The sequence below is a fragment of the Solanum tuberosum genome, unplaced genomic scaffold (genome assembly GCF_000226075.1).
Source record: "Solanum tuberosum cultivar DM 1-3 516 R44 unplaced genomic scaffold, SolTub_3.0 scf00150, whole genome shotgun sequence".
Taxonomy (NCBI): domain Eukaryota; kingdom Viridiplantae; phylum Streptophyta; class Magnoliopsida; order Solanales; family Solanaceae; genus Solanum; species Solanum tuberosum.
This window is the reverse complement of record NW_006239073.1, coordinates 675,133-701,644: the sequence shown is the minus strand read 5'-3', so window position 1 is coordinate 701,644 and position 26,512 is coordinate 675,133. Positions and strand designations below refer to the sequence as shown.

The following is a 26,512-nucleotide window of genomic DNA, read 5'->3' as shown; positions in this document are numbered from 1 at the left end:
GTAACTGATTTTCTTAATTAGAGGAGTCATTGAGGATTTTCAGATTTCAGAATACATGGACAATTAATTTAGAAATTTAAATTAATCAAATCCCTTAATATAAGGCGGAAATCAAGTAGTGTATATATGTTTGATTAATTTTATTTTACTATTCTTTGAAATAATAAATTTTATTAATATTATTAATAAAAGACTAAAACATGTATATCTTGGTCATTTGATTTGACTAATTTCATTTTAAATTCATTAGTTTGATGTATCTATTATCAATATATGATGTATCCAACAAACTAAACACTAGATACATGAGTATCATACAAGTACATTCATATGTATCATAGAAGTATCTGATATTAATTTCATGTATCTATTTATATGACCTAATTTTAATTTCATGTAACTTTTATATGTATCTAGTATTAATCTGATGTATCAAGTATCAATTTTATACATTATATTCAAGAACATGTATCTTGGATACATAGTAAGCATATACATATAATTATATGTATCTAAATATGGAATGTAATTAAAACGCATGAACTTAAGAATAAATCACGAGTGTAGAATATTTGTCTTATCATTAATCCAAAATTTAAAAAAAATCAAATCGTTGTACGAAATTAATGACAATGTAAATTTTCATCCATTGAAAAGTGTGGAAAACTAATAGATTCAAACAATGTAAAAATCCTAAAATTGAACTTTAAAAGAATTAAAGCTTCGAATTAGATACATTAACATGGTAAGAACAAAGTTACAATACAATATTTCGAAATAATTGAACAAAATCTTACTTTACCTATTTATATAATGTTGATTATAGATAGTTGATTATGAATTTAGTACATGCAAACATGTATTGAGATGCTTGAGGAAGAAAGGGGTAATGGTAGATGTGTGTGAAACAAAACGTGTATTGAAATGGTTGAGGAAGAAGGAGGGTAATGGTAGATGTGTGTAAACAGTGAATAACGTGGGGAGTGGGCTGATGGTGTGAAGAGAGAGGAACTAATTTGAATTGTTAAAGTCACATTAATTAAGGAGATATACTTTTAAGATAATTATAAAAAACCATATTTAAGGGGATTGTGTATCTAATTTAACTTTTAAAAAAATATGATATAATTATTAAAAAGTGGTATTATATGTAATATTTTTAAACTAGAGGTAAAATATGTATATATAATAGTAAATTATGTCTAGATAGGTAGTTTTTCCTTTTTTATATCCAATGAAATTGAGAGCCCAAAATATTCCAGGCCCAATGAAATTGTCATGGGGTTTCTGCTTTCACTATATAACCCGGCTTCTTATGAAACAAACCAAACCCGACCCATAAAAGGGATAAAACCCGGAACCCGATAACCAATCAAAGAATCACCGCATTGTTCGAATCAGAGAGTTATCTCTCTAGGTTTGGTGTTTGATTCATTCATTTAGTGATTTGTATCAATCATGGCTACTGCTTCAGGTACGCATATTTTCTATATTGCAAATAGGGCTAATATTTGCTCGACTGCAAGTTTTTTGGATATAATTTCTAATATTTGCTCGACTGCAAGTTTTTGGAAATAATTTGCTAATATTTGCTCGACTGCAAGTTTTTGGAAATAATTTGCTAATATTTGCTCGACTGCAAGTTTTTGGAAATAATTTGCTAATATTTGCTCGACTGCAAGTTTTTGGAAATAATTTGCTAATATTTGCTCGACTGCAAGTTTTTGGAAATAATTTGCTAATATTTGCTCGACTGCAAGTTTTTGGAAATAATTTGCTAATATTTGCTCGACTGCAGTGCAAGTTTTTAGATATAATTTGCTAATATTTGCTCGACTGCAAGTTTTTGGGATATAATTTGATAATATTTGCTCTAATGCAAGATTTTCTTGGTTATAATTTGCTAATCTGTCATTTAAAAAGTATAATTATTGAGTATATTGAATTATGCAGGCGCAAAATAGAGCTGATGGATATATGGAGAAAAGATTTTTTTAGATATACTGGATTTATATGTTTGGAATTGTTGTTCTAGCTGCATATTGTTATCCTTAAATTAATTTGTATTTAGATGGAATAATAGATTTATCATGGATTCAGTTGCTAACCAATTGATGTTAACGTTATGTTTGGACAAGTTTCGAAAAAAAAAAAAAAAACAACTATCTGAAGGGATCTTTTTTGAGGAAAAAGTTTGTTTAGAAGAAAAATGTGTTTGGGGAATTTTTTTATAAAGGTTTTGGGTGTTTTGTTAGTGGAAGAAGTGTTTTTCTATGAGAAATACCTCATAAGTTATGTCCTTTCTATATTGAAAAAGTTTTTTGAAGATACTTCCTGAAAAAAATTTAACACATGTTTTTGGAAAAAAAAAATCTTCTAAGAAACAAACCATGCCTAAAGTTTGATGCTTTAATTGGATCAAGTTCATGCTGCATAAAGCTTTTCTTCATAAGAGAGTGGTTGCTTCCATGATAAAATCTTTAATATATCTGATGCAACTCTAATTTTGTAAAAATGCAGTGGCGTTTAAGTCTAGGGAGGACCACAGGAAACAGTTGGAATTAGAAGAGGCGCGAAAGGCTGGTCTTGCACCGGCAGAGTTGGATGAGGATGGAAAAGAAATTAATCCTCACATTCCTCAGTATATGTCTTCAGCTCCTTGGTATCTTAATGCAGAGAGACCAGTATGTGTTTTCTCCTTGTTTAGAGTTTCGGTCAGTGTTGCATTTCTTGATTGCCTTGGCGCACTTTTGACATTCACTTGCTCTATTCCATAGAGTTTGAAACATCAAAGGAAATGGAAATCTGATCCAAATTACACGAAATCATGGTATGACAGAGGTGCAAAAATATATCAGGCTGACAGGTATAGAAAGGGTTCATGTGAAAAGTAAGTAAACCATTGTTTTTCTTGGTAGTTTCCGATGTATTGTTGATTCACATTCTTTTTGCTGGCTTTCATAGATGTATACATTATGTCTCTTACCTTTAATATGGTCAAAAAGGACTTCAATCAAAAGAGAATCCTTTGATCTGGAAATTCAAATCTTGTAGTCATTGTCTGGTAGGTGCCTGGCTAAACTTCAATTTTTGGTGTTTACTTTTTACTCTGGGAAGTTAATAGAAAATTAGTATACTCATCTGATTCCAACTCTAAAGTTGGAAAAAGGCCAATAACTTTTTTGGATTCAAGAAATAGCAAATCTTCTATGTACTTTGGTGTTGAAATAGACAAATAATATTGCTTAATGTGCTTTCTCACATGATAATCTGAATATGATGTGACTGACACAGCTGTGGAGCAATGACGCACGATGCTAAGTCATGCATGGACAGGCCACGCATATTAGGAGCAAAATGGACCGGAAAACATATTGCTCCTGATGAGAAGATAGAGCAGTTTGAGCTGGATTATGATGGTAAAAGGGATCGTTGGAATGGTTATGATGCTGCTTCTTATGCTCATATCATTGAACGATATGAAGCAAGGGATGAAGCAAGAAAGAAATACCTTAAAGATCAACAACTAAAAAAGTTGGAGGAGAAAAATAACAAAGAGGATGAAGAAAGAGGTGACAGCGAAGATGAAGATTTTGAAGATGTTTTGAAGGTAGATGAAGCCAAGGTTGACGAAAGCAAGCAGATGGATTTTGCAAAAGTTGAGAAGCGTGTACGAACCACTGGTGGTGGAAGCACAGGAACTGTTAGGTCTGTCTTCCTTAATATTTTTTCATCTTTGATCCCTTCCTGCCTATTTACTTTTGGGCTCCTGTTTTTTTTTTTTATTTGGTTGGGGGGGGGGGAATGAATGAGGGGTTAAATGAATGGCTGACTTGTACTATGTAGAAAGTACATAGTACACATATTGGTCTGAGTGCTACTTTGTCAAGCTACTGATGCTTCTGCATCGTCCAGGAATCTACGTATCCGGGAAGATACAGCAAAATATCTTCTTAATCTTGACGTCAATTCTGCACACTATGATCCCAAAACCCGGTCCATGCGTGAAGACCCTCTTCCAGATATGGATCCAAATGAAAAGTTCTATGCTGTAAGTGTACATTTGGTCCACCAAATAGTACTGGTTTTCATTGTTCATGTTTTTTGACCTAGTCATCCTTTTATGTTTCCTCTTATAGGGTGATAACCAAAATAGAGTTAGTGGTCAAGCATTGGAGTTCAAGCAGCTGAATATTCATGCTTGGGAAGCTTTTGACAAGGGGCATGATGTTCATATGCAAGCAGCTCCATCCCAAGCAGAACTGCTTTACAAAAATTACAAGGTTAACAAGGAGAAACTGAAGTCACAAACAAAGGAGGATATCATGGAGAAGTATGGTAATGCTGCCAGTGAAGAAATACTCCCGAGAGAACTACTGTTAGGTCAGAGTGAGAGAGAAGTTGAATATGATTGTGCTGGTAGGATTGTGAAGGGCCAGGTAATTCTTTCATCAAAGACTGCATAAATAAATTACTTTGCAAGTTTTAGGACACTGGATTGAATGGCATAACGTAATGGTATATATTAAATTACACTGAGATTGAAGCTTAATTGTTGTTGCAATTGCAAAAAGGTATCTGAGTTCATTTGGGTTCATTCTGCTTCATTCCAATCTCTGCTGGGTTTAGGTTCCCTTCACCTTTCAGTTCCAGCAACATAATAAACTTCATCACTATTTCCTACTTCAAGTATTGAGAGCAGAATAATTCAAGAGATCATCCTCTCCTTCCATCATATCTAGCAATCCAGTCTTCAATCATACGGCCTTGTTTACCTCGATTGAAGGCAATTCGACATCTTTTTTTATTTTGTCTTTTGAAGATGTGGGTATTTCTATTCTTCTCCTAACCAAGTTCATCCAAACTGGAAACAACTTGATATATAAAGAAATATTACTTATTAAACTCTCTGAGAGAATTATTCATTAAAGAATGAATGTATACTGATACCTCAAAGAAAACTATCATCTGCCTTTCATACAGCTAATCAGATTCAACACTTAACTATCCTCATTTACATAAACATCTGGACAGCACGGTAATTTTCAGATACCGTCTCCAAAACCTTCCCAAGTTGTTACGACTAATCTGTGTGACGCAAAGAAATACTTGCTCCATTTTCTGGGGAAACAGGATAGAACTAGAAATAACATTTATTAGGAACATTAAGTGTGGATAATGTCTATAAATGTTTCTAGATTCGTTTGTTTGGCATAACTTGTGAGTTGCTTGCTGTAGGAGATGTCTATTCCTAGGAGCAAATATGAAGAGGATGTTTTCATCAATAACCACACCGCAGTTTGGGGTTCATGGTGGAAGGATCATCAATGGGGTTACAAATGCTGCAAACAGACAATCAGAAACAGCTATTGTACAGGTGCTGCTGGAATTGAAGCAGCTGAAGCTTCTGCTGATCTTATGAAGGCCAATATTGCTCGCAAGGAGTCTGCTGAAGGTTAGTGTTCTCTATTGAAATTCAGGTTGCTACACCCCCTCGTTAAATCAATAGTATGTGCACTTTAATCATACTGATAATCCAGTTTCCTGATAATGGAACTTTCACAATTCTTTATTGTTTGATTTCAGATTTTATGATGCATATGATCCGATACCCAAGTCTCTAGTTTCTCAAATCCAAGTATTTCCCATGATACCCAACTGATTGGGAGTATCCTTAATATGTTTACTTTAGATCTTATGCTTTCTAGGAGTCTTTTAGCACTATTAGAGATTTTTACGCAATAGGAAAGATGGAGAACTGCTGGTATTTTTATTTTCTTTTATATTTATTACTTCATTTGAAGTTGGCTTGAGATGAATTAAAAGGGAAACCTAGTCAGTGAGGATTCATATAGCTGAGCCCAACTTGTTTGGGACGGATACAGTTGTTGTTTTGTCACTTTGTGTTTGAAATCTATGATCAGGATTCAGGATCAGATGTTGTGAATGTTTCGGGTCTTCTTACCTATAAATACAGAGCATTTATTTCGTAAAGACTGCTGAAATTTTGTCTGTCGTCCTCTTCGAAGTTTGGTCAAGAATTTGGTTATACTGGAATTAGCAACCTTCTACAGTTTTTCTTTGATGAAGAACAACCTTCTACAGTTTTTCTTGGGTCAGCAATGTAATATTAGAATTTGACATAAGTCAAAGGAGTTAACTTTCCTCCTTTGTTCAACCACCCTCTTTGTTCATTGTGTTATGAATCTACACACTACTGTGGGGGAATTGCGTATTTGATGACACAGAATTATCAGTGAAGTGTCTGATTTCCTAGCTTTTCTAATTCAAATGTGTACATGTTTTCCTAATGTGGCATGAACCCCGTATTTGAAGGTGGTTTTTTTTCTTACCTGTCACTTTGTAGGTATACTTGTATGCAGTGTAGCCATTTATCTCAAACTTTTATATATATATTCTTTTCATCAAATATGTGATCAATCTAGATACACATGCGCTGGTTGAGGAGAAGAGGCTCGCTACTTGGGGAACTGAAGTTCCTGACGATTTGGTTCTGGACCAGCAAAAGCTGGCTGAAGCTCTTAAAAAGGTATCCCCTTTAACCTATTCTTGGTGATTTTGAAGCGCCACTCTTCTTGGCTTCTTGCACTTCATGATGATGAATTAACTCAGTTTCCTCTTCTTCTTTTTGGAAACATAATGTAATTTCTTTTTCTTTTCCTTGTTTACAAAGAATGATAGTGGAAAAGTGTGGGTGGTGGTTGATATGCCTGACTGAATCCATGCTTTAATCTCAGTTGGCTCTAGCTCACATGTATATCTGGATGGTCTAACACGATCTTAAATTTGTATTTCTTGTCCGAGCAGGAGGATGAAAAGAGAAGAGAAGAGAGGGATGAAAGGAAAAGGAAATACAACGTGAAGTACAATGACGAGGTACATGTAATTCTTTGTTTTTATGTTTCCCTTCTTTTCTTTTGGGCTGTCTTACCACATTTCTCTATGTAGGTTACACCGGAAGAAATGGAGGCCTACAGAATGAAGAAGGTCCTCCATGACGATCCAATGAGGGACTTTTTGCACTGAGTTAAACAGAAGAGACAAGTCCTGTGCTGCTTGGGTGGCAGTGCACCTTTATAGGTAGCACTTGCCATTTGCATACCCAGGAGAATGAATCCGTTTGTCAGTTCTTTGATTTGGTTTGCAATGCTATTAGTAAAATACACACCATCCATTATACTAGTTAGTTAGGGTAAATAAAGGACTTACACGTCTTTGGATGATTGACACTCCTTCTGCGCGTATGTGTATATATAATAATATGTGTTGCTTCAAACCCACTTTTTTCTTATTGCAATATAATTGCTGTCAAGTGTTGTACATACGCACTGGGTTTTGTGAGATCATATTTACTACTCTTTTCTCTTTAATAGCTCCAAATTTGAAATATCTAGCGTCAGAACTCTTTAATTCCATCATTTTCATTTTATTTTTTATTTTTATTTATCTACACTGGATAAAGATTTGAATTTGAATCATTCAAATTTTATTCACCAAGTTATTTGTTTTCAAGTCTCAAATTATAATACTAATTATTTAGACATTAATTACTAAGTTTATTTTCCTTTACACTATAGACCACCACTATCAATCACCGTAGCTTGTCGTAAATTACTACCACCATTATCACATATCTTTTACCTACAAGGAAATCATATTATTAATTACCACGGTTACTAGGTTTAATTGATTGTTTGTATATTATAAATGGAATTCAAACTGACACTACAGCATAACCCACAACGGTCCATATATATTTATTTATTTATTTGAGACGGACAACGGTCCCTATATAAAGAAAAAGAAGATTGAAAGGAAGGGATAAATTATTCGTGCAAGGTAAGCTATCCTCCACGTCCACGTGGGACTGTCATTAGCTACAAACAAACACCTGTTCCATCATGAGTAATATAAGTAACATAAAAGCAAATAAAGTTAAAAACGGTGAAAGTGATAGCTTCAATAAAAGCAAGCAACTTCAAAATTGCACCACTTTCGAGGACGACCAAAAGATGGATGTGTTTTTCTTCAGATCCAAATATACATAACTTCACTAAAGAGTTTTGAGGTAACTGCAAAAGCTCCAAAGAAAATGCTGAAGAATCGTTTGGCTCTTCTAGTGCTCTTATTTACTTATTACTTCTACTTGGGAGATTTCAATGTATCGGCTCAACAGTTTAGACCTGGATTTGTGTACACCAGAAACAGAGGAAGATGCACTCCTCAGTAAGAAACCCTTCTTCTTTCTACTACTCTATCACTAATCTAAAAAGTAGATAAAAACCTGTTATTTTGCTATTGGTGAATAGGTATTGGAGCAGCAGAAGAGAGTCATGGCCAAAAATGGTACCACAGACATCGACAGTATCTAAAATATTTGGATCCAGGGCCTACGAGCGATACAGGTATGATCTAACACTGCTAGAAGCTGCTGGAAGAAACGACGATGGGGATAATGTATTTGCCAGATTAGTGAAGCAATCAACAGCTGCATTGTTGAATTCATATGCCAGACACAATTATCCCTACAGTGCTTGGGAAGTAAAGACCATGCTCATTCAAGCTTTGGTTTCTGAAAAATCTGCTTCTCTTTTGGCTCAACAGTTATCTCAAGCTAATGAAGCCTGCAACTAATTACCTTCTTGTTGATTGTTACTTAGCTTTTCCAGTTTGGTATTAAGCTGTAAGGCACATTTTTGAACATTAGTTCTACTTATGTTCGGGTGCTATTATAACATTATCATGCTTGACGATTCTCAGACTAAATCATCCTTTCATGTAACATAATTCGTTTCATGCGCTCTAAGTGACGGGTGGTTAGGAAGATTTCAAAGCAAAGAAGTAGTTCTTCAAATCATAAGTACTAAAATACATTCAGATACTAGCCACTCTATTGGCGTGTAGCAACAGCGTTGTGAAACTTCAAACGACTGGGAACATGTATGTATGTATATAATGTTAAAGATCACTTATATACCAATCTACACTACATTTGAACTGTTATATTAACCACCACCAAATATCTAAACATCGGTGAACTACGAACAAGAGGTTGGACTTTCACGATTCCCTGTACTTGGTCAGATCAAATGTCAATGTGCTCGAGCAACTGCAAGAAGAAAAAAGAAAAAAAAGAAACAGCATGTTGACGTTATCATCATAAGTAAGAAGAGACAAGGGAAGTGAGTGATAGAGAGGCTGCAGAATCTTACCCTCTCTCGGCATCCCTGTAAACACCAACCAAAGCTTCAGCTTTGTCATAAAAGCTGTCTTTGAGAGAGATAACAATGCTTTGGAAGCCACATCCTTCTTCAGGATCCTGAGTAAGCCTAGCACCTCCACACGACTTTGATCGAATGAATCCAGCAACTTTGGCAACATTCAGATTATCCAATGCAGCATCAACTTCATCCAGTATGAAGAATGGAGAAGGTCTAAAACTGAAAATCACACAAAAAAGTGTGAAACATTTTTTGCACAAGTTCAAATTGGAAGGAAATAAGATAAGTATTATCACTAGGACAATATCTACAATGCGCTCACGCTAGCTGATATTTGCATATCAAGTGGATGTAAACTGTGCCAAATGAACATAGTAATTTCTGAGACTAAAACAAGTATTTCCCTACTTCCTGCTGGCACAATGAGTTCGCGAGTAGCCACATAGATTACCTGTGGATAGCAAAAAGCAATGCAAGTGCTGCAACCGTCTTCTCTCCTCCTGAAAGCTGTTCCATATCCCGAAATCGTTTTGTTGGGGGCATAGCGGTATACTTGATACCATGTAAAAATGGCTCATCTTCATTATCCAAGTTAAGATATGCTGTCCCACCGAGAGGATGTGTATTGCTCTTTGTGAGTTGCTTGTATATCTTGTCGATTTTGCCAGATATGTGATTGAAAGCTTTCATAAACAACTCACACCTGCAAGCAGAACATGCAGACTTCACCAACAACATATTGTTTAATCCCACAAGTAGGGAACATACAGACTTCAGATCAACAAAATACGATAACAGATATGGTAGTCAACTTTTGCTATTTTTTCTACAGGATTAGAATATAAAAGGACTATCCCACCATTCTACATCTAATCAAAGGCAACAAATATCCCTAAAGACCACACCAAAGACGGGAAAAAGAGAAGGGACCTACAAATAGGAGTATATTGTCTCATGCACATATCAAATAATCAAGAATATGGCCACAAAGAGTGCAAGAAAGAACACACTTCAACAAAAAAATTGAAATAAAAAAATACATATATGCTTCAGCAATACGTAGATTTTTCTAGTTCTTTCTTTTATTTTTTTTGGTGCCTCATGTGTCTTTTCCTGTAGATCCTTCATCCTTGCAAAGGATAATATAAGGATAGATGAATTAGAGATTGGTTTTAATAGAAGATCAATAAACGTGATCTCAATCACATGGATCTCAAAGACTTATCAAAAGCAGAATTCCCTTTCCAGAAAATTTTAAAAACCCCATTTATAAAAACATTAATTGAAGCAGGGATTGAACAACCGTAAATAAGCAAGCATACATAGATCAAACAATTCTATAGGGTAATGCTCTCCTGACAGCATACTACTGTAACCTCATCTCCAACAAGTAGAGTAACCACTTCACTTGATTTATACTCTGACGTTCAGGAATATCATGGTGAAATTATATAGAGATACATGTGAATTTCAGCATTTGAGATTAATAATACCTGGCCCCTTTAACTCTATTAAATTCATCAGTAACTTTCTTCTCCTCATTTTTGGCCACTTCAAATTCTTTATTAACATCTTCCTCTTTTTTCAGTAGATCTTTGTATTGATCAAGGGCCTTCAGATTTGGAGCTGTTCTTTCTATCTCTGACATCAAGGAAGCAATTTTCTGAGTAAAATCCACCTCACGTTTCTCCCTTTCAGCGGGTTTCGTAATCTGCTGATACATTCTATTCAGTTTACTGAAATCGAAAACAGGGCCAGGTGTAGACTCTCCAATATCCATTGGATCAGAGATAGTGGGCAGTTCTATTTGCTCCAGTTCGCATTTCTCCAATATTTCCTGCTTTTTTGAATTCAGTTGTTCAATCTGTGCCTCCTGTAAAACAAAGAACAAAAGCACTCATATACTCGTATTTTTAAGAGGAAAGCACTTGCCTACTCCTTTTCAACATATATGAATGCAATTGGCAAAAATGAGTGGCTTCTCAGAAGCCATGACTAGTATAAGAAAGAACTTCTCCAAGAAATTATCATTGATCAGAAAAACCTTTGATTTAATTTGACGGTTATGTTTGCTAATGCTAGTTGTTTCAGCAGAAATCTTTTTCTGCCACTCCTGCAGCTGCTTTTCACACTCTTCTGATTTGGACCTCCATGCTGCAGAAAAGAAAGGAATAAAATTCTCTTAATGTACAACATATTGGGAGAAAGGGACATATTGCCTATTGCATAGTGCGAACATAGGAAACGGAATGACTAATACTGGGCATTCAGTTGCCTGACATGACCAGAAAAGGTATATTCAAAGGAGGAGATGAAATATAATTGAATTGGAAGTGAATGTATAACTAGTTAATTACCAAAATCAGGAAGTGATACTCCCTCTTTACCAATTTATGCGAACACAGTTGCATTTTCGTTAAGTCTCAGAAGTTCTTTTTTTTAATAGGCAAGAACTATTAATGTTTAAAAAAAGCACTAAGAAAGTGCTGTGATAACATCCAAAAATTGCAGAAGAGAAGTTTACCCTGTCTATTTATACAGAGTTTCTGTGCACTGTAACAGGGTTTCAGCATCTTCAACTAATACCAATTTGCACCAAAAGGAAGAAAGCATGACACCAAAACAATAGCTCCAATTCAACTTCTCATGTTTCAAAAATGTGAACAGGAAAAAAAATTGTTTGAAGTATCATGCAATGCTATTTTCCATGTTTTAGACTAATTAGAAATTGGCAGTTGTTGCTGTGATCTGATTTATCATAAAAGAAGCAGAACATGGTAGAGTTTCACCCTATCAAAATATGCACTTTATCTGATGAGGCTTTTACAGAGTTTGGAGAAGTAATCTTTTGTAATACTTCTACAAAGGAAGTACAAGCAGAAATATCTAGTCCAACAAGACTGAAAAGCTAGTGAAAGGGGTCTACAAAAAAGTGAAACCTAAAGCATACCTAATACTTCTTCCTTGTAATCGTCTATCTCCTTTGTAGCTTTCTCCATGGACGACTTCAGATCCGCCTCCTTGGTCTCAACCTCCTTTAATTTCTCTTTTAAGTTATTAAGGGTTGATTCCAGTTTTACAATTCGTGAATCCATGTCCCGCTTCTGCTCATATTCCAACCTGAAACATGCTTGAATTAAGAAAGTGGCATGTGCCATAAGCCCATAACTAGGCCGAAAATTAACAATGCAACTTTTAAAACCGTAACGAGCTTTCAATATTATTATTAGCTTTATAGCTCAAACAATTGATGCGGACAGCAAAATACTCAATGAAAAGCAAGTTCAATTTTTTTTTTAAAAGATGGACGCTTGTTTGGCTTAAGGGCAGAGAAATATGATTATGAGAAACAGTATCAAAATGTCAGATGATCAGGTCGAGGTCGGTGTCTATTTATCTTTGAATTTATTCTAATGGTTATAAGGAACCGACAACATTAATCAGAGAGGAAACATACTGTGACTTAAGCTTCGATTGTTGATTATGTAAATTGAGCCTTTCTTCAGACATTTCCTGAACAGCTTTGAGCTGATTTTCTTCATACTCCCTAATATTTCTCACCCCAACGGATTCACTGAACTTTTTGTAGATTCTGTCAACAATGTCATTGATCCTTTTCTCTCGTGATAAGATCTCTTGTGCCCTTGCATCAATTTTTCTGTTCAACTGCAAAAACTCCTAGTAAGAGCCATGTTACAAAATGAAAACCAAAGAAACTAAGATAGGAAGTATAAACACCTGCTCAAGTTCAGGCTGGATATGTCCAATTTCATTTTCAATACTCCCCTTTTCGCGTTCCAAATTTTGAAGTTTGTCTGCAATACTTTTCTGCAAGACAAGTCAAGCTAACAGCATTACAAGATGCAGAACATAGACAAATGAAAAGGCCAATAAGCAACAGTATATTAACAGGGATACAGAATTAATAAGCTATGAAAGAAGTGAAAAGCTAGGGCAAAAGACACCACGAGTGTTGAGCCACTATGTTGCTCAGACTCTCCAAAAATGTTGTAAACAGAAGTAGATCCAAAGTGTAAATAAAGTTTATTTTTCAAAGAATTTGAACATTTGGAAGTATAAATAAATGTGAGTATGTCATCTTCTTTACCATAATGTATCAAAGAAGAAGTGAAGAGTACAGACAGAGTTCCTTCTTCAGAAATTGTCCATCAACAAATAAGTTGCAGCAATAAATCAGTCGAGTATAAAAGTAAAACTTTAACACCTTTTCAATTCCAAAGTGCCATCAACTTGATGAGCAACTAGATTGAGACTGAAAGAACCAATCAACATGAGGATATGGTGCTCAGGTGGCCCTAAGAACAAAATCCTAAGGTCTGTGATCATAGGAATTGATTATTAAGCAATTGTTTATCCTTATTTATATATATAAACTAGTTACTCCCCACAAAGAAACAAAACAAGCTATACTATTGGCGGTCCTCACTAATAGCTTACTTCAGTCTGTTTAATGCTGACATGAATTGATTAGACAGAGTTTCACAGTCCACTTGACTTGTGTATTAACAGCAAAAGCAGCAGAAAATATTAGAGTAATTGAAACGTTAGAGCAAAATTTGGATTTAAACTGTTAAATAAATTTTATTTCTTGAAAGAATTGAGTTATATAAACCATATTATTTCTATAATGTGTCTGAGTACTTTTTTATCAGCAAAACATGTCAAGTATTTGAGACATCTCAAAATAGTGTTCTAGAAATTGGAACAAAGGCAATAAAGATGGAGTTGGACCCAAGAAAAAACACAAAAACCTCAGCAAACTACAAAGTTTAGAGATACAATAAACATATTCCCCCTTCACTACATCAAACTTTATCAGGAAGAAAGTTGCTATATAAGAAGCTACAAGGGCATCTTAAACCGAAAATTGATGACAATGTAAGAATCTCAAATGACTAATAGGAGGGATGCAAAACGAAGGCTGCTCACAAAACTTTAAGAAAAGATAGTCAAAAACCTTTTCAATCTCAGCATAGTGAATCTTTTTCTCAAGTCCACTGATTCTGCCAGATGCTTCAGACTCCTTAAGCTGCATCTCCCTTATTGATCCAAGCTCCTCCAACTCTGACTCAAGACCTTCTTTTTTCTTCTTAAGCCCTACAAACCGGGGAAAAAGGAATCAGGACTATGCAACCAACCAGACACATGGATAACAAACTCAACTGACCGTCAATTTTTTTGTCATCCCATTTGTGAGAGCGTGCTTCCATTCCACCACTAGTACCACCAGTCATTGTACCAGATTTTGTTAACAAAATACCATCAAGAGTCACAACTACAAGCAATATGGGTGTTGTTAAACCAAGATTAACTTGTATAGTAAGAAGGGAAGTACTTTTTGTTGTTCATCAGTGAAAAGCGCTGTGTTACCTTTAAGTCTCTCACCATCCCAGCTAAGATACTTAGCTTCTTTTAAGTCATTGCAAACAATGGTATTCTGAACAGCAAATAATATAGCCTTCTCCAATGCTTGATCAAATCTGTGTTACTGTTAAGCATAAAACCTCAGAGTTTCTGATAAGAATTTCCCATCATCATAGACAGGTGTATGGTTGAGGAATATGAATAATCAACATATTAGGTACAATAATTAATATAACAGCACAGGATACTGTATGACATCAAAAACCAGCATTGCAGTCCCACCCAATGTGCGCAGCCGCTCAAATACTGGCTTTATACGGACCGACTGAAGAGGTATAAATGTCTGAGGAGGAAGTCTTTGCTCTTTCAAATACTACACATAAAAAAGAACGTAGGGGCACAATTAACACAATGGAAAAATATAGGGGCAATAAACACATCAAAAGGAGAATCTCAATCTATGGGCAATGAATCAAGCGCACTGTCTCAGGGTCAGAGAAATGCTCCCTAGTCCAGTTGTAGACAAAAGCATTTTAAGGGAATATCACATCCTAAAACCTATCCCATATAACATCACTTCAAATACCATTGTTCTTTCTTATACTACACTGATTAAAACAGATAGAGGTACAGTTCACTTATAGAAGCATAATCCACCCCAAGGAAATAGACAAATGTGATGAAGTTCATAGTAGTATAGATAACATAAATCTGAAAACAGGACCACTGCGACCAGCATTATATTAGGAGTGGCAGAGGGATATACAGCTTAAGAATCCACTTCATTGTCATTTGATTGGGTATAAGACAGCAGAAATTGATAACGTTAAGTGACATACCCAAAATTGATATGTAGGGTAAAAGTTACATAGCATTTTAGGACGTGTACATTATTACCACAAACTTAAGCATAGATAGCATCTCGTGGCTACAAAGCAAACATGTGGAGAATCATATGACTTACAGCATTTGCTTTTTTCCAGAGAGGTAGCATGTTAATTGCAGTCTCTATGAAGGAGAAAGGTAGATATTTTAAAGGAGTATAACATCAAAGACAAAAATGATAAGACCTATCCCACTCCAAAATGAACCTCTAAAGCAAGCACAGCGACATCTATATAAAATACATTAATATATTTACATAAAGTTAAAATGCTTCAATTAACAAATAAAAAGAAGGAAAACAATGAAGTGAATAAGGAAGGAGCGGTCCCTGAAAACAGAAGGCACTTTTAGAAGAAATTTCTTTCTAGGTCAACATCACCAAGTTGCAGTATCACAAGTTATCAAACCAAGATAGAAGTTGAGAAATATAAACAGGTAATCCTAATTAACCGTGGCAAGAGAAACCAGACTAGCACCGCTTAACTACTTGATATTAGAAGTATCATTACTATGACATAGTTGCTTTCGCACCTTGATGCATTCTTTTCCTGTTTGGTCATCCTCAACTACTACTGCATCCATATATCTGCCCATTGCAACTGTTACAGCAAGGTTATACTTCTTATGTGTTGGCCTGCAGAGATCTGTCATTCGACCATGAACACCGGGAAACAGACGCTTCAGCGTTTCAACTGCTTGAGACAATCTGGCATCTCTCTCATTTTCATGTCTCTCAGCCTTCAACTCACGTAGTTGGTCCTCTACTTCATCAAGTCGTTTGCGCAGATTGTCATGTTTTTCTCTGTCAAAAGAACAGATATTTCTAGTTAGTTACACAAACAACAAGTAAATGCAAATGCAGTTACTTGAACTTCCATATAACCAGAGCCCATTAAACAAGGAAATATGTCATGGTATTCAGTAGCATGCATCATAGCTCAATCTGACCAACCTGGAGCGTCGAAGTTTATTTTTCATTTCACGCTGTTCTTCTTTCACCCGTTTCAGTTCTTCATCATGCTTCTTAACTGCATCAAGAATTTTCTTCAATCTTGTTTGCATCTGTTTCTCCTGAGACTCAAGCTCATGCTTCCGATTTTCAAGCTGCTGAAGATTTTCTTCCAGATTCTTCTGAGCATCAATATCAACACGCTGCTGCCTATCCAAGACCTCTTTCTCATCTCTTAGTTTCGCAGTTTTCATGCCAGCCTCTTCTTTACTGTAAAACCAAATCCACGAAGCTTCATCAAATGAAAACTAGCACTTGATCTCTAGACATTTATTTCAAAAAGAATATAGAAAAAGCAGATCATGTGTCAATGCAAACATTTCCATGCTTTCACCTTTCTCCTCTGTCTAGGCAACCTGAGAGAGAAGATGACAATGTAAAAAGCAATTTTTGATCCCATGACAGTCCATCTAACGACATTGCGATGGGTAATAAAAACATGAGCTTCTGCAGCACAAGGAAGCAGCTTTTCCCACCTCCCCAATATGGGCACAAGGGCAGGGCAGAAATAGAGCATACATAAAAACACTGGTGATTTTTTCCATCTGCCTGAACCTTGGAAGGAAGTGTGACCAGGTACCCGTGCTCTTGGGAGGTAGCAGGTACCCAGTGAAATAATCAAGGCCATTCAAGCTGGCCCGGACACCACCATCACAAAAAAAATAATCTAAAATTCCATGTAGTATTAAAGATTAAGGTTTAGAAGAACATGGTAGAGAGCATCATAGGAGCTTACATCAAATCAGAACCAAAGAAGGTCTGTACCATGATAACAAAATGTGGTACATTTGCAATTTAGAAGTTCTTGCTTCAAGTAATAAGCAAATAAGATACATCCAAGTCATGGGCTGAGCAACACAAAATGTTTTGTTACACAAAACATTTTGTGTATATTATTTTGAGGTCAGAGGCACAAACACATAACCAACGGAAACTAGCAAAAGTTTCAAAAAAATCAATGACTATGGCGTCCGGGCCAGCTTGCATATACCTCGACTGTTCCTGGGTACCTTCTACCCCCCTCCTGCAGAAATATCAGGTAACTCTACCTGCCAAGGCTTGCTTCAGCTGGGATTTGAACCTGAAAGGCTGAAACATCATGGTTCTCCTCCAACTTAATTGACCATAAGCCCATAACCTTAGGTGCGCAAAAGTTTAAATGTCTTGCCTTCAGAGAAATGTAATGTCCCCTTTGTTCCGTGTTGAAATAGAAAATTTATTCCTTATTACTAGAGTTTAGATTGTTAAATTAGTTAATCATTAGGTATTAGATAAGATTTTATGGCGGGGGGGTTGGTTTTCTTTATAGGAGAGGACAAATTTATTTTTTTCGATGCGGATTTGACACGACATAGGAGACGCTTCCCTTTATCAATAATTATATTATTTTTAATAATAAAATGGGGTCCCAACATATTAAAGTATAGGTGTTCCCTCAGATTCAGAACTTCTTTCAATACTTATGGTCTTAGCACTTTGAACCCCCACCAACCCTGACTATAAACACAAACCTAAGTCTCCAACTAAAATTAACTACCGGAAAAATTAATGATTCCTGCCTAGATCGTCAATTATCATCCAAAGACATTTATTTTATTAACAAATAAAGCAGCAGTAAAACGTTAAAGAGATTACACAAGCACTCATATTCCTTCATGTAAAAGAGTTTCTCAACCATAAAAGAACTCACATTTGGTGATATGTCTCCAATTGACTGTCAGCTAATTGAAGTTTCCCCCCTGCATCTCGACTTCTTTGACGCAACTCATCCAGCTGCTTTGTAATGTCCTTCAAGTCATTTTGAAGCTTCTTCACCTCATCTGTATGTCTTCTTTTTTCATCTCTCTTCTTATCAAGCTCTTTACTTGTACTTTTGATTTTTGAAGTAATCCGCGATATTTCTTCCTTTAACTTTACAAGATCAGGTTGCTGTGAAAAGATAAATGAATCCTTGAGTGAGCACATTATAAATGGTGTAGTGAATAAAAAATAAGTGCAGTTCACAACTCTAGTGATGACAGAGCAACAAGGACACAAGAGTATATCTATTTAATGACAACCGAGATTTTGTTTTTCTATGGCAAAAAAGGTGAAATTCTTGTGTGACGCCACATAAACTGACTGAGTTGATTAATGTGGCACATCATCAAGCTTAATAATAGAAATTAAAAAAATACAAATACATTCGCACGCCTTCGATAGAACATTGTAACTATCAGAATAAACAAGTAATTTTAGGAAAGCAATCAATAGCATTCGCCCAAGAAGTTTAACTCATTAAGCTTCTAAGCATTCAGTCAGAGAAATCTCTTCGAGCCAACAGTAACAAATTTCATGCACAAAATTCAGCGAACCAGCAATATGGAATACCAGGCAAAAAGTGCTATCCTGCAATAGCTCATCTTGAAACAGGTTATTCGGTTTTGTCCAGTCAGCTTTTCAGTTATCTAAACCTTTAGAACAATTGCTGAAGATTTTATCTCAGATTGGAATAGCACAAAATGTGGTTCAAAAGAAATAATGTTACTCCGAGCATCATGCACCAAAATTTGAAACTGTGAGTCAAAGCTTCACTTCATAGGCAAACAGAAAATAGCATTAACATCACTCATAAAACAAATGTGAAAGACTAATGAATTTGAGAATAAAATTACATTCTTGTCAAGTTTGTTTTTTCTATCTGCAATCTTCCTCTCGCGCAATGCAATCTCTCTCATGTATCCGCTTAGTTCTTTCTTCTTTCTGCTAGATTCACTTTCATATTCCCCAAGTTTCTCCACAATTTCTTTGACTCTTGCTTCTTCGGCATCAAGTTCCTCGTTTGTCTTAGCAATATCCTTTTCTATGTTGAATAATTGCCAAAGAAAATATTCTTGCTTCAAAGATTTCTGCAATAAAGACAGATGACGAATGATGGGGACTCACAAGAGGAGTAGCCATAAAGGAATAATAGAAACAAGTTAAACCAAGCAAACAACTGTTTTTTACAAAATATTTTCTCCTTCCACTAATAGCAACTAACAAGAAAAAACATCATCCACTACATGCCAGGAAAAAAAAAAATCTTGATATATATACCCTTGCATTTATATATACATATAATGAATACAGACAGAGGCACGTATTTTAGATAAGAGGAAATCAAAGATGTATGAAACTCCTTGTTATAAAATTTAGGCAATCAAGTGTGGATAAAAATGTTGTGACTGAAGAAGCACATATGAAATGATAACTTGATAAATCCAAAAGACAATTAAGTTACCAATTTCCAAAAAAAAAAATAGAAAGACAATTATTGAAAAAAATAAAAAAAGAGTTCTTATACTTATTTAAGAACAAAGAATGAGAAGCACAATACTCACGCAGACAGCTGAAAAAATAGAAATTCAAGGATATAGACAAAAACAACACTTCAGCACATGACTATAAACATGAATAATGCTTTAAAATATAAAAGCAGGTGAATCTTGCATTAAAATCATAAACAAGACGCTGCACTCAAAAACAGATGTACTGAACTCATACCAGTTGATCTTGTAAACGAAGATGCTTCTCAGCTTCTTCTTTCTGTTCCTTTTTCTGTTTTCGCTCCATAGTTACAGTTTTCTTTTTCTGGTAAGCAAGTGCCTTCTTTTCTTCAGCTCTTGCTTTTTCTTCTTCCAATTCATCATAGCGTCTCTTGAACTCTTCAGATCCAGATATTTGCTCAAGGAGTGCAGAGAGTTCTTTTGGATTTTTAGATGCAATAGACTCAACGTCACCCTGCATCAATTCTCCATAGGTAAAAGAGGCATCCATTAACACATGCAGAAGGAAGTAACTGCTATTTCAGTTTACTAACTCCAGAATAATAACATAGGTAGTTAAATGTCATACTCTGAACTTTCCTTTTTCTACTTATATTCATTTGCCAGCTTATAAGTGTACCACAGTTACAGAACGTCAAAGGAATACAATTAGCAACTCATTCACGTGATGGCAATCAATTTTTGCAGTGACCTATAGAGCAACTCAGATTAGCCAGATACCTTCATTTGATGGCAACAATAACAACTTGCCTCTTCTTTCAGCTAATACAAGCCATTCTTAATACTGTCTTTAGTGACACTTTGCGCTTTATTATGATTAGATAGGAATGTGTTTTGAACTACAATTACAATGGATGAAAGATAGTTCACTTTTTTTCAATCCATAAAGATAGTTCATGATTCTTTTACACCATTTATTACACCATCATTCATTTAATCGTCTCTATTTATCCTAACCAATGTGAACACATGTTATGAGGTGCAGAGGACTGCAATGGTCCATTCAAAATGCAAAAGGAAAATCATAACGCGCGAAGATATTCAGACTGGTATACGCTGTGAAGTGATTCATTCCATCTGGATTGAAAGAACACAAGGATATTTGTGAAGAAGAGAAGACACTGGAAAGCTGTTGCAAAGGATACATATGCATCAGGGGTGTGAGCCTCACCTGGAATTAGAATTGGACTTCAATCCTTTAAATAATGAGTGAGCTTGAGATATGCTTTGGAGTTGTAACTCCTGTTATTATTAATGCCTAAGATAGCAAGCTGTGTGAGTTTTGCTATGGATTTGTAATGACTCATTTGGTGATTAATACAACAAAGTTAGTTAACCTAAAAAAAATATATGAGGTGCAGAGGTGCTCTGGCTGTTTAAAGATGGTTAATTCTGCTGCAAACCAAGACACACTGTCAATGTAATAGAATTTACATTATATGATGTCTGTGTACACGCTATCAGAGTGTGATTGTATAAAATTAGATGTGGCAAGTTACCCATCTTCTTCGGGTTCCACTTGTATACTTGCTATACAAGGTAAGTTGGCAATTAAATGACCTATAATATACTGTCAATGACGACAACTTGCTTCGGAATGAGAGTTGTAGTTGTTTCTTTTCGAGAAATAGTCGTTGTTCTTACATACTATATAATGGCAATGCAATGAAGTTAAATCTTAAAACAATTAACCACCACGTACCTGAAAGACAAGAAAATTCCGCGCTTTAACCAGAATATCAAGGGACTTCAACTTGGCATTATACTCATCCCAATTAACAGCTTTCCCATCAATCCGATACTCACTAGCACCAGCACTCGTAATAGCACGCGTAAACTGAATTTCCGTACCATTAGCAAGCTGATAAACTAGCCTCACGAAAGCTCTTCGACCTCTCTGCTCCTTTTCACGGTCGTCAAAAGCATAAATTAAGTCCTTCAACTGTGCACCTCGAAGTTGACCCGTACGAACTCCAAGGACGAAGCTGATTGCATCCATTAGGTTAGATTTTCCTGCTCCATTTGGCCCTATAATCGCTGTAAAGTCGTAAAATGGGCCAATTGATTGAAATCCTTTGTAGGACTTGAAATTCTCGAGTTCCAGCCGGTGGATTTTTCCCGGCGACGCCTGTGACGGCATTGCTGAGTCGAAACCCTAGGTCTTCAGTGAGAATTTTGTGATGAAATGGTGAATATGAAACTTGAATTGAGTTGATGGAGAGTGAAATTAGGGTTTGAAGTGAGGGGATTTTTGTTTTGGCGGGTATTTTTCTCGGAAAATGTGTCTTAACTCATGGAGCGTCGGAGTCGGAGCTGGAGTCGGGTTCCCATATTGGAAGAGTATGAAAGACGAATGAGAGGGAAAAATCGAATTATAGAAAGCTTCTTTTCGTTTTCCCTCGAAAATATCGAACGCCATTTATTAAAAGTTAAAAAATGGTAACTAATTTACTACACAATTTTTCTTTTAATTACTATATATATGACCCTTTTTTTTTCTACCTATAATTGGTCAAAAAAGATCATTTCATTTGCCTTCTTGCCAGTCACCACGAGTATTTAGATTCATGTTGGGATAATCGATTGTTGAAGTCATTCATCTTGTACGAAGATTGATAGAAAATTATAGAGAAAGAAAGATGGACCTACATATAATGTTCATTGATCTTGTAAAGGCCTATAACAAAGTCTCGAGAGTTATCCTTTAGAGGTGTCCTAATGATTTATATTAGGGTGATAAATGACATGTACGATGGAGTCAAGACTCGGATTAGAACGATGGGAAGAGACTCAAAGTAATTCCCATTTGACATGGGGCTACACCATCAATGATCTTACCTTTTTCCTCATTTGCCTTGGTGATTGATGAGTTCACACGGTCAATTTAGGATGATATTTCATAGTGTATTTTATGTGTTGATGACATGTTACTGATTAATGAGAACAAAGTTAATGATAGACTGAAGGTTTGGAGATAAACTTAGGAGTTCAAAGGTTTTAGGTTGAGTATATATAATCAAGATAGAATATTTGGAGTGCAAATTCAGTGTTACGTGATGTATAAAGCAAATGTGGAAGTGAGGCTTGTCACACAGACTATTCGTAAGAGAGAAAGTTATTGAGGGTACTCATAGGGGTAAAGGTAGGCCAAAAATGTATGTGGGAGAGTTGATTAGATAGGACATGCATGGCGCATCTTCATAATACCGAAAACATGTATGTAGACAGGAAACAATGGGGATCGGATAGTAGGATAGAAGGTTAGTAGAGGTAGAGTGTTGTCTATAAGTGTTTGTGTACTAGTCGCACCCTTATAATTCGGGTCATATGTTATTTATTGTGATTCAATTATCACTTACTTAGTGGATTTCACTAGATACGTTGTTTGTATATTAAATTTGTGTGACATTTTTTTTAATGATTTTTCCTCCTCGGATTATATGCTCAATGTAATCTTACAAATTATAAATTGGATTTGTGAAGAGTAAGTGTAAGAAAACTTTATCCATATCTTACGAAGTAGAGAATAAGATTGTTTCCAATAAACTTTTGACTCGAGTATATACTGATATAAATTCAAAATATTCTTTTGGCCCTGCATGTTTTTTTAAATTGAAACCTTAGAAGTTAAGAGTTTTTGAAGTTATGCTTTTCAGAACTTGAAATTGTGTGCATTTTACTTAATTTAAGTTTTATAGGTAGAAGTAAAATGTGTGAAATTAGATTTTCATTCTTTAATCAAAATTTATGATCACGTAAATATTTGTAGATAATTTTTAAATTTTACAACGAATGGTAGCTCAAAGTTTGTTATTCATAACAATTGTTTAAGAAAATGATATTAGACTATCAATTAATACGTGTACACATGATCAACATGTATGAATTGCAGACCTATAAATGGTGGTTAGAAACCAATAAACGAGTTAGGGCTATAGCTGGGGTCTAGTCTTTTGATTCATTTACTTCAATGCATTAAAAATTACTCCATTTGTACGTAGTATTTATATTTCCAAACTATTGAACTAATAATGACGCAAATGTATATTTCAATTCTCATGTTCTTCTTATATCCAGAAATTTTGATTGAAAACAAAACTCTATCAACTTATTTAATTTGCAATTTTAAGATTTATTTTTGTTATGATATATTTGAGTTGAAGGTTTTTCAGAAACAATATCTCTATCCTCACAAGATAAGTATAAAATTTGCATACACTATACCCTCCTTACATAATACTTGTAGGATCAATTACATTGACTTTATTATTGACGTAATTTATAAAATATGAGAAATAATCTCACATAATTAATTAAATTAATCAAATCACGAATAAATTAGAGTATTTACCTAATTAATCTAAAAAATGAATCATTTCATTGCAAGTTGCGACGTGCTTAAGGTAATAATAATACAAATAAATCAAACGACATAGAAGAATCTTCAATGATAAAAAAGACTTTAAGTATGATGTAATATGAATTTGGTCAATTAACTTACACATATAATACTAATATAAAAATTAAATATTTTAAAATCGGAAAAAGGTCAAAACTACCCTTAAACTATTCAAAATAGATTAAATATACCCTTAAACTATATTTCGGCTCAAAAGTGTCCTTCCCATCTAACTATTGGACCACACTTACCCTTTTGTTTAACGGAAGAGTGATGTGGCATCCATGTGTGTATTAAAATGCCACATGGACCTCCACATGTACACGCCAACACACCCACCTCCACATAGAAGCCCTAATTTCGCTCCTTTTCCCCACATTTCATCCTTTCACCAATCCCAATTTCATCCCTTTCCCTTGTTTCATCCCTTTCTCTTTTAAATAAAAGCTTCTTAGGTCTTTTAATGGAGAAATGGATGAAATGAGGGAAAGGGGTGAAATTGGGCCTTGTGAAAGGATAAAATGTGGGAAGAAATGAGTGAAATTAGGGCTTCTATGTGGAGGTGGGTGTGTTGGCGGCACATGTGGAGGTCCATGTGGCATTTTAATACACACATCAACATAACTCTTCCGTTAAAGAGAAGGATAAGTGTGGCCTAATAAATAGACAGGAAGAACACTTTTGAGCTGAAATATAATTTAAGGGTATATTTAAACTATCTACACTTTGTTATTTTTAAATTCGATAAAGTCATGAGATTTCACTAAATATATTTATGAAGCAGAAAACAAGTATGACTAAAAAGGAAGAGAGAATATAAGAGAAAATTAGGTGATGGGAAGTGCGTACGTAAGTTGTAACAGTGCATGGCTCGTTCGGCGTAAATTCAGATATGATAATTAATTAGCCAATTCTATTATTTTATATATATATATATATATATATATATACTCCGTCCTATCTCTCTAGCTAATTAGACTTTATTATGAAAGGAAAGCCAACGTTTTTTCTTCACATAAACTGTGATAAACATATGTATTTTTTTAATTTTTGTACCCTCAAATAATTAACTACCAGAAACCATGTGGTTTTGTCTTTAATATGGACGACAGAAAATAAAGCAATTTGTAAAAACTATTGGTCTCGAACAATTTATATTTTATTAAAATAATTTCACAAACAACTTCACTGTATTTTCAAAGGACTCTCATGTTATTTAAGATGTAAATGAAGAGAAAATAATATATATTTTTGATATTTTTATTTTATTTATTCATTTAATATTCAAAATTTACTAACCTAATAAACAATTAACTAGGATTTGTGCTTAATAAGCTCATGTGAAAAATGTTAACTACTAAGTTATTCTTCATTACTAAAATTTGAACCTGAAATTTCTAGTCCAACTTAAAAGGACTCCGAGCAGAATGTTTGGGACTCCTACCGTGTGTGATACTTTAGATTTCTCCACTCTTAGGACCCGTTTGGTCATTCGATATGTAATTTTTGTGTTGTATATTTTCTCATAAACATAAGAATATCATAAGTTGTAAAACTATTAAAATAGCCCCATTTGTTTATTCAATCTTACCAAATAAACAATTTTTTATAAAATCTCATAATAAATTATTACAAAGTTATTTGTTCTCCACTTAAGTAACTGTTTCATCTAACTTTAATTGATCAAACTTTAATCAAATAAAAAAAATTGAACATAAATTGTAGTGTACTAGTCTTAATATAATCCTCCCACATAGTACAATCAATCTTCTCACGTTGAGCTTGCATTTTTCGATCATATGACCTAGAAGATGAACCAACATTGCTACTTTGAGTCATTTGTTGGTCAATATCATTCGCAACTATATTTTCATGTTCATAGACCATAAAATTTCACCACTCTTTTGGTATTCTTGCAAATAATTATGTAATACTACAAGCTATGACAATTTTCACTTGTGTGTCAATATCATAATGTTCATGCCTTGTTTCACTTGCGTGCAATTACACATTTTCAGTGCATTAATTTGTGCTAAAATCAAACATATTGGAAGTAGTGATTATCAAACATACATCACCAATTTTATCCTCTTTCATAATAAATTGCTTTAAACATTTTCATATGTAGCGGAAAGAGAAGTTTTTATTATTATGAATAACCAAAAAAGTATTACTCCTCCGTTCTTATTTATACCAAATCAATTCATACTTTATCATTCATGTTTACCAAATTTAAAATAATAATAAATTTTATGCTGGTGAGAATAATAAATTTTAAAAAGTA

At 34.7% G+C, this 26,512-nt stretch overlaps 3 protein-coding genes across 5 annotated transcripts; 2 read left to right on the top strand and 1 right to left on the bottom strand.

Moving 5' to 3' along the window:
• The first annotated feature begins 1,342 nt into the window (after positions 1-1,342).
• On the top strand, positions 1,343-7,391 carry LOC102586065 (pre-mRNA-splicing factor SLU7-like). 3 transcript variants are annotated; one of them, XM_006352679.2, is made up of 10 exons: positions 1,343-1,474; positions 2,521-2,684; positions 2,778-2,890; positions 3,295-3,708; positions 3,916-4,051; positions 4,140-4,439; positions 5,239-5,455; positions 6,447-6,550; positions 6,829-6,897; positions 6,970-7,391. In XM_006352679.2, the coding sequence occupies exons 1-10, from the start codon at positions 1,459-1,461 to the stop codon at positions 7,045-7,047; spliced, it is 1,611 nt and encodes a 536-aa protein (XP_006352741.1). In that variant the 5' UTR covers positions 1,343-1,458; the 3' UTR covers positions 7,048-7,391. The 3 variants fall into 3 exon arrangements, with proteins under 3 accessions (XP_006352741.1, XP_015166538.1, XP_015166539.1); XM_015311052.1 differs by lacking the exons at positions 6,829-6,897; positions 6,970-7,391 and adding an exon at positions 5,587-5,668 and having other exon boundaries at positions 6,447-6,534; XM_015311053.1 differs by lacking the exons at positions 1,343-1,474; positions 2,521-2,684; positions 2,778-2,890 and adding an exon at positions 2,898-3,064.
• A 562-nt stretch (positions 7,392-7,953) lies between these two features.
• On the top strand, positions 7,954-8,774 carry LOC102585732 (uncharacterized). Its single transcript, XM_006352678.2, has 2 exons — positions 7,954-8,247; positions 8,331-8,774. The coding sequence occupies exons 1-2, from the start codon at positions 8,114-8,116 to the stop codon at positions 8,653-8,655; spliced, it is 459 nt and encodes a 152-aa protein (XP_006352740.1). The 5' UTR covers positions 7,954-8,113; the 3' UTR covers positions 8,656-8,774.
• A 92-nt stretch (positions 8,775-8,866) lies between these two features.
• LOC102585394 (structural maintenance of chromosomes protein 1) lies at positions 8,867-22,226 on the bottom strand. The gene is made up of 18 exons (XM_006352677.2): positions 21,532-22,226; positions 20,047-20,283; positions 19,176-19,409; positions 18,212-18,450; positions 16,465-16,731; positions 16,044-16,314; positions 14,876-15,000; positions 14,634-14,743; positions 14,431-14,538; positions 14,221-14,360; positions 12,981-13,070; positions 12,700-12,908; positions 12,193-12,362; positions 11,287-11,396; positions 10,736-11,115; positions 9,694-9,945; positions 9,234-9,461; positions 8,867-9,130 (listed from the first exon to the last, which is right to left on the bottom strand). The coding sequence occupies exons 1-18, from the start codon at positions 21,967-21,969 to the stop codon at positions 9,082-9,084; spliced, it is 3,657 nt and encodes a 1,218-aa protein (XP_006352739.1). The 5' UTR covers positions 21,970-22,226; the 3' UTR covers positions 8,867-9,081.
• Positions 22,227-26,512: the final 4,286 nt, after the last annotated feature.

Coding starts and splice junctions, on each gene's coding strand:
- LOC102586065 (XM_006352679.2), top strand. Junction 2,685..2,777: donor ATCTTAATGCAGAGAGACCA/GTATGTGTTTTC, acceptor TCTATTCCATAG/AGTTTGAAACATCAAAGGAA. Junction 4,440..5,238: donor GTAGGATTGTGAAGGGCCAG/GTAATTCTTTCA, acceptor TGCTTGCTGTAG/GAGATGTCTATTCCTAGGAG.
- LOC102585732 (XM_006352678.2), top strand. CDS start 8,114: ATGCTGAAGAATCGTTTGGCTCTTCTAGTGCTCTTATTTACTTATTAC. Junction 8,248..8,330: donor AGAGGAAGATGCACTCCTCA/GTAAGAAACCCT, acceptor ATTGGTGAATAG/GTATTGGAGCAGCAGAAGAG.
- LOC102585394 (XM_006352677.2), bottom strand. CDS start 21,969: ATGCCGTCACAGGCGTCGCCGGGAAAAATCCACCGGCTGGAACTCGAG. Junction 20,284..21,531: donor GGAATTTTCTTGTCTTTCAG/GTACGTGGTGGT, acceptor GAATTGATGCAG/GGTGACGTTGAGTCTATTGC. Junction 14,744..14,875: donor CTGGTTTTTGATGTCATACA/GTATCCTGTGCT, acceptor ACAGTAACACAG/ATTTGATCAAGCATTGGAGA.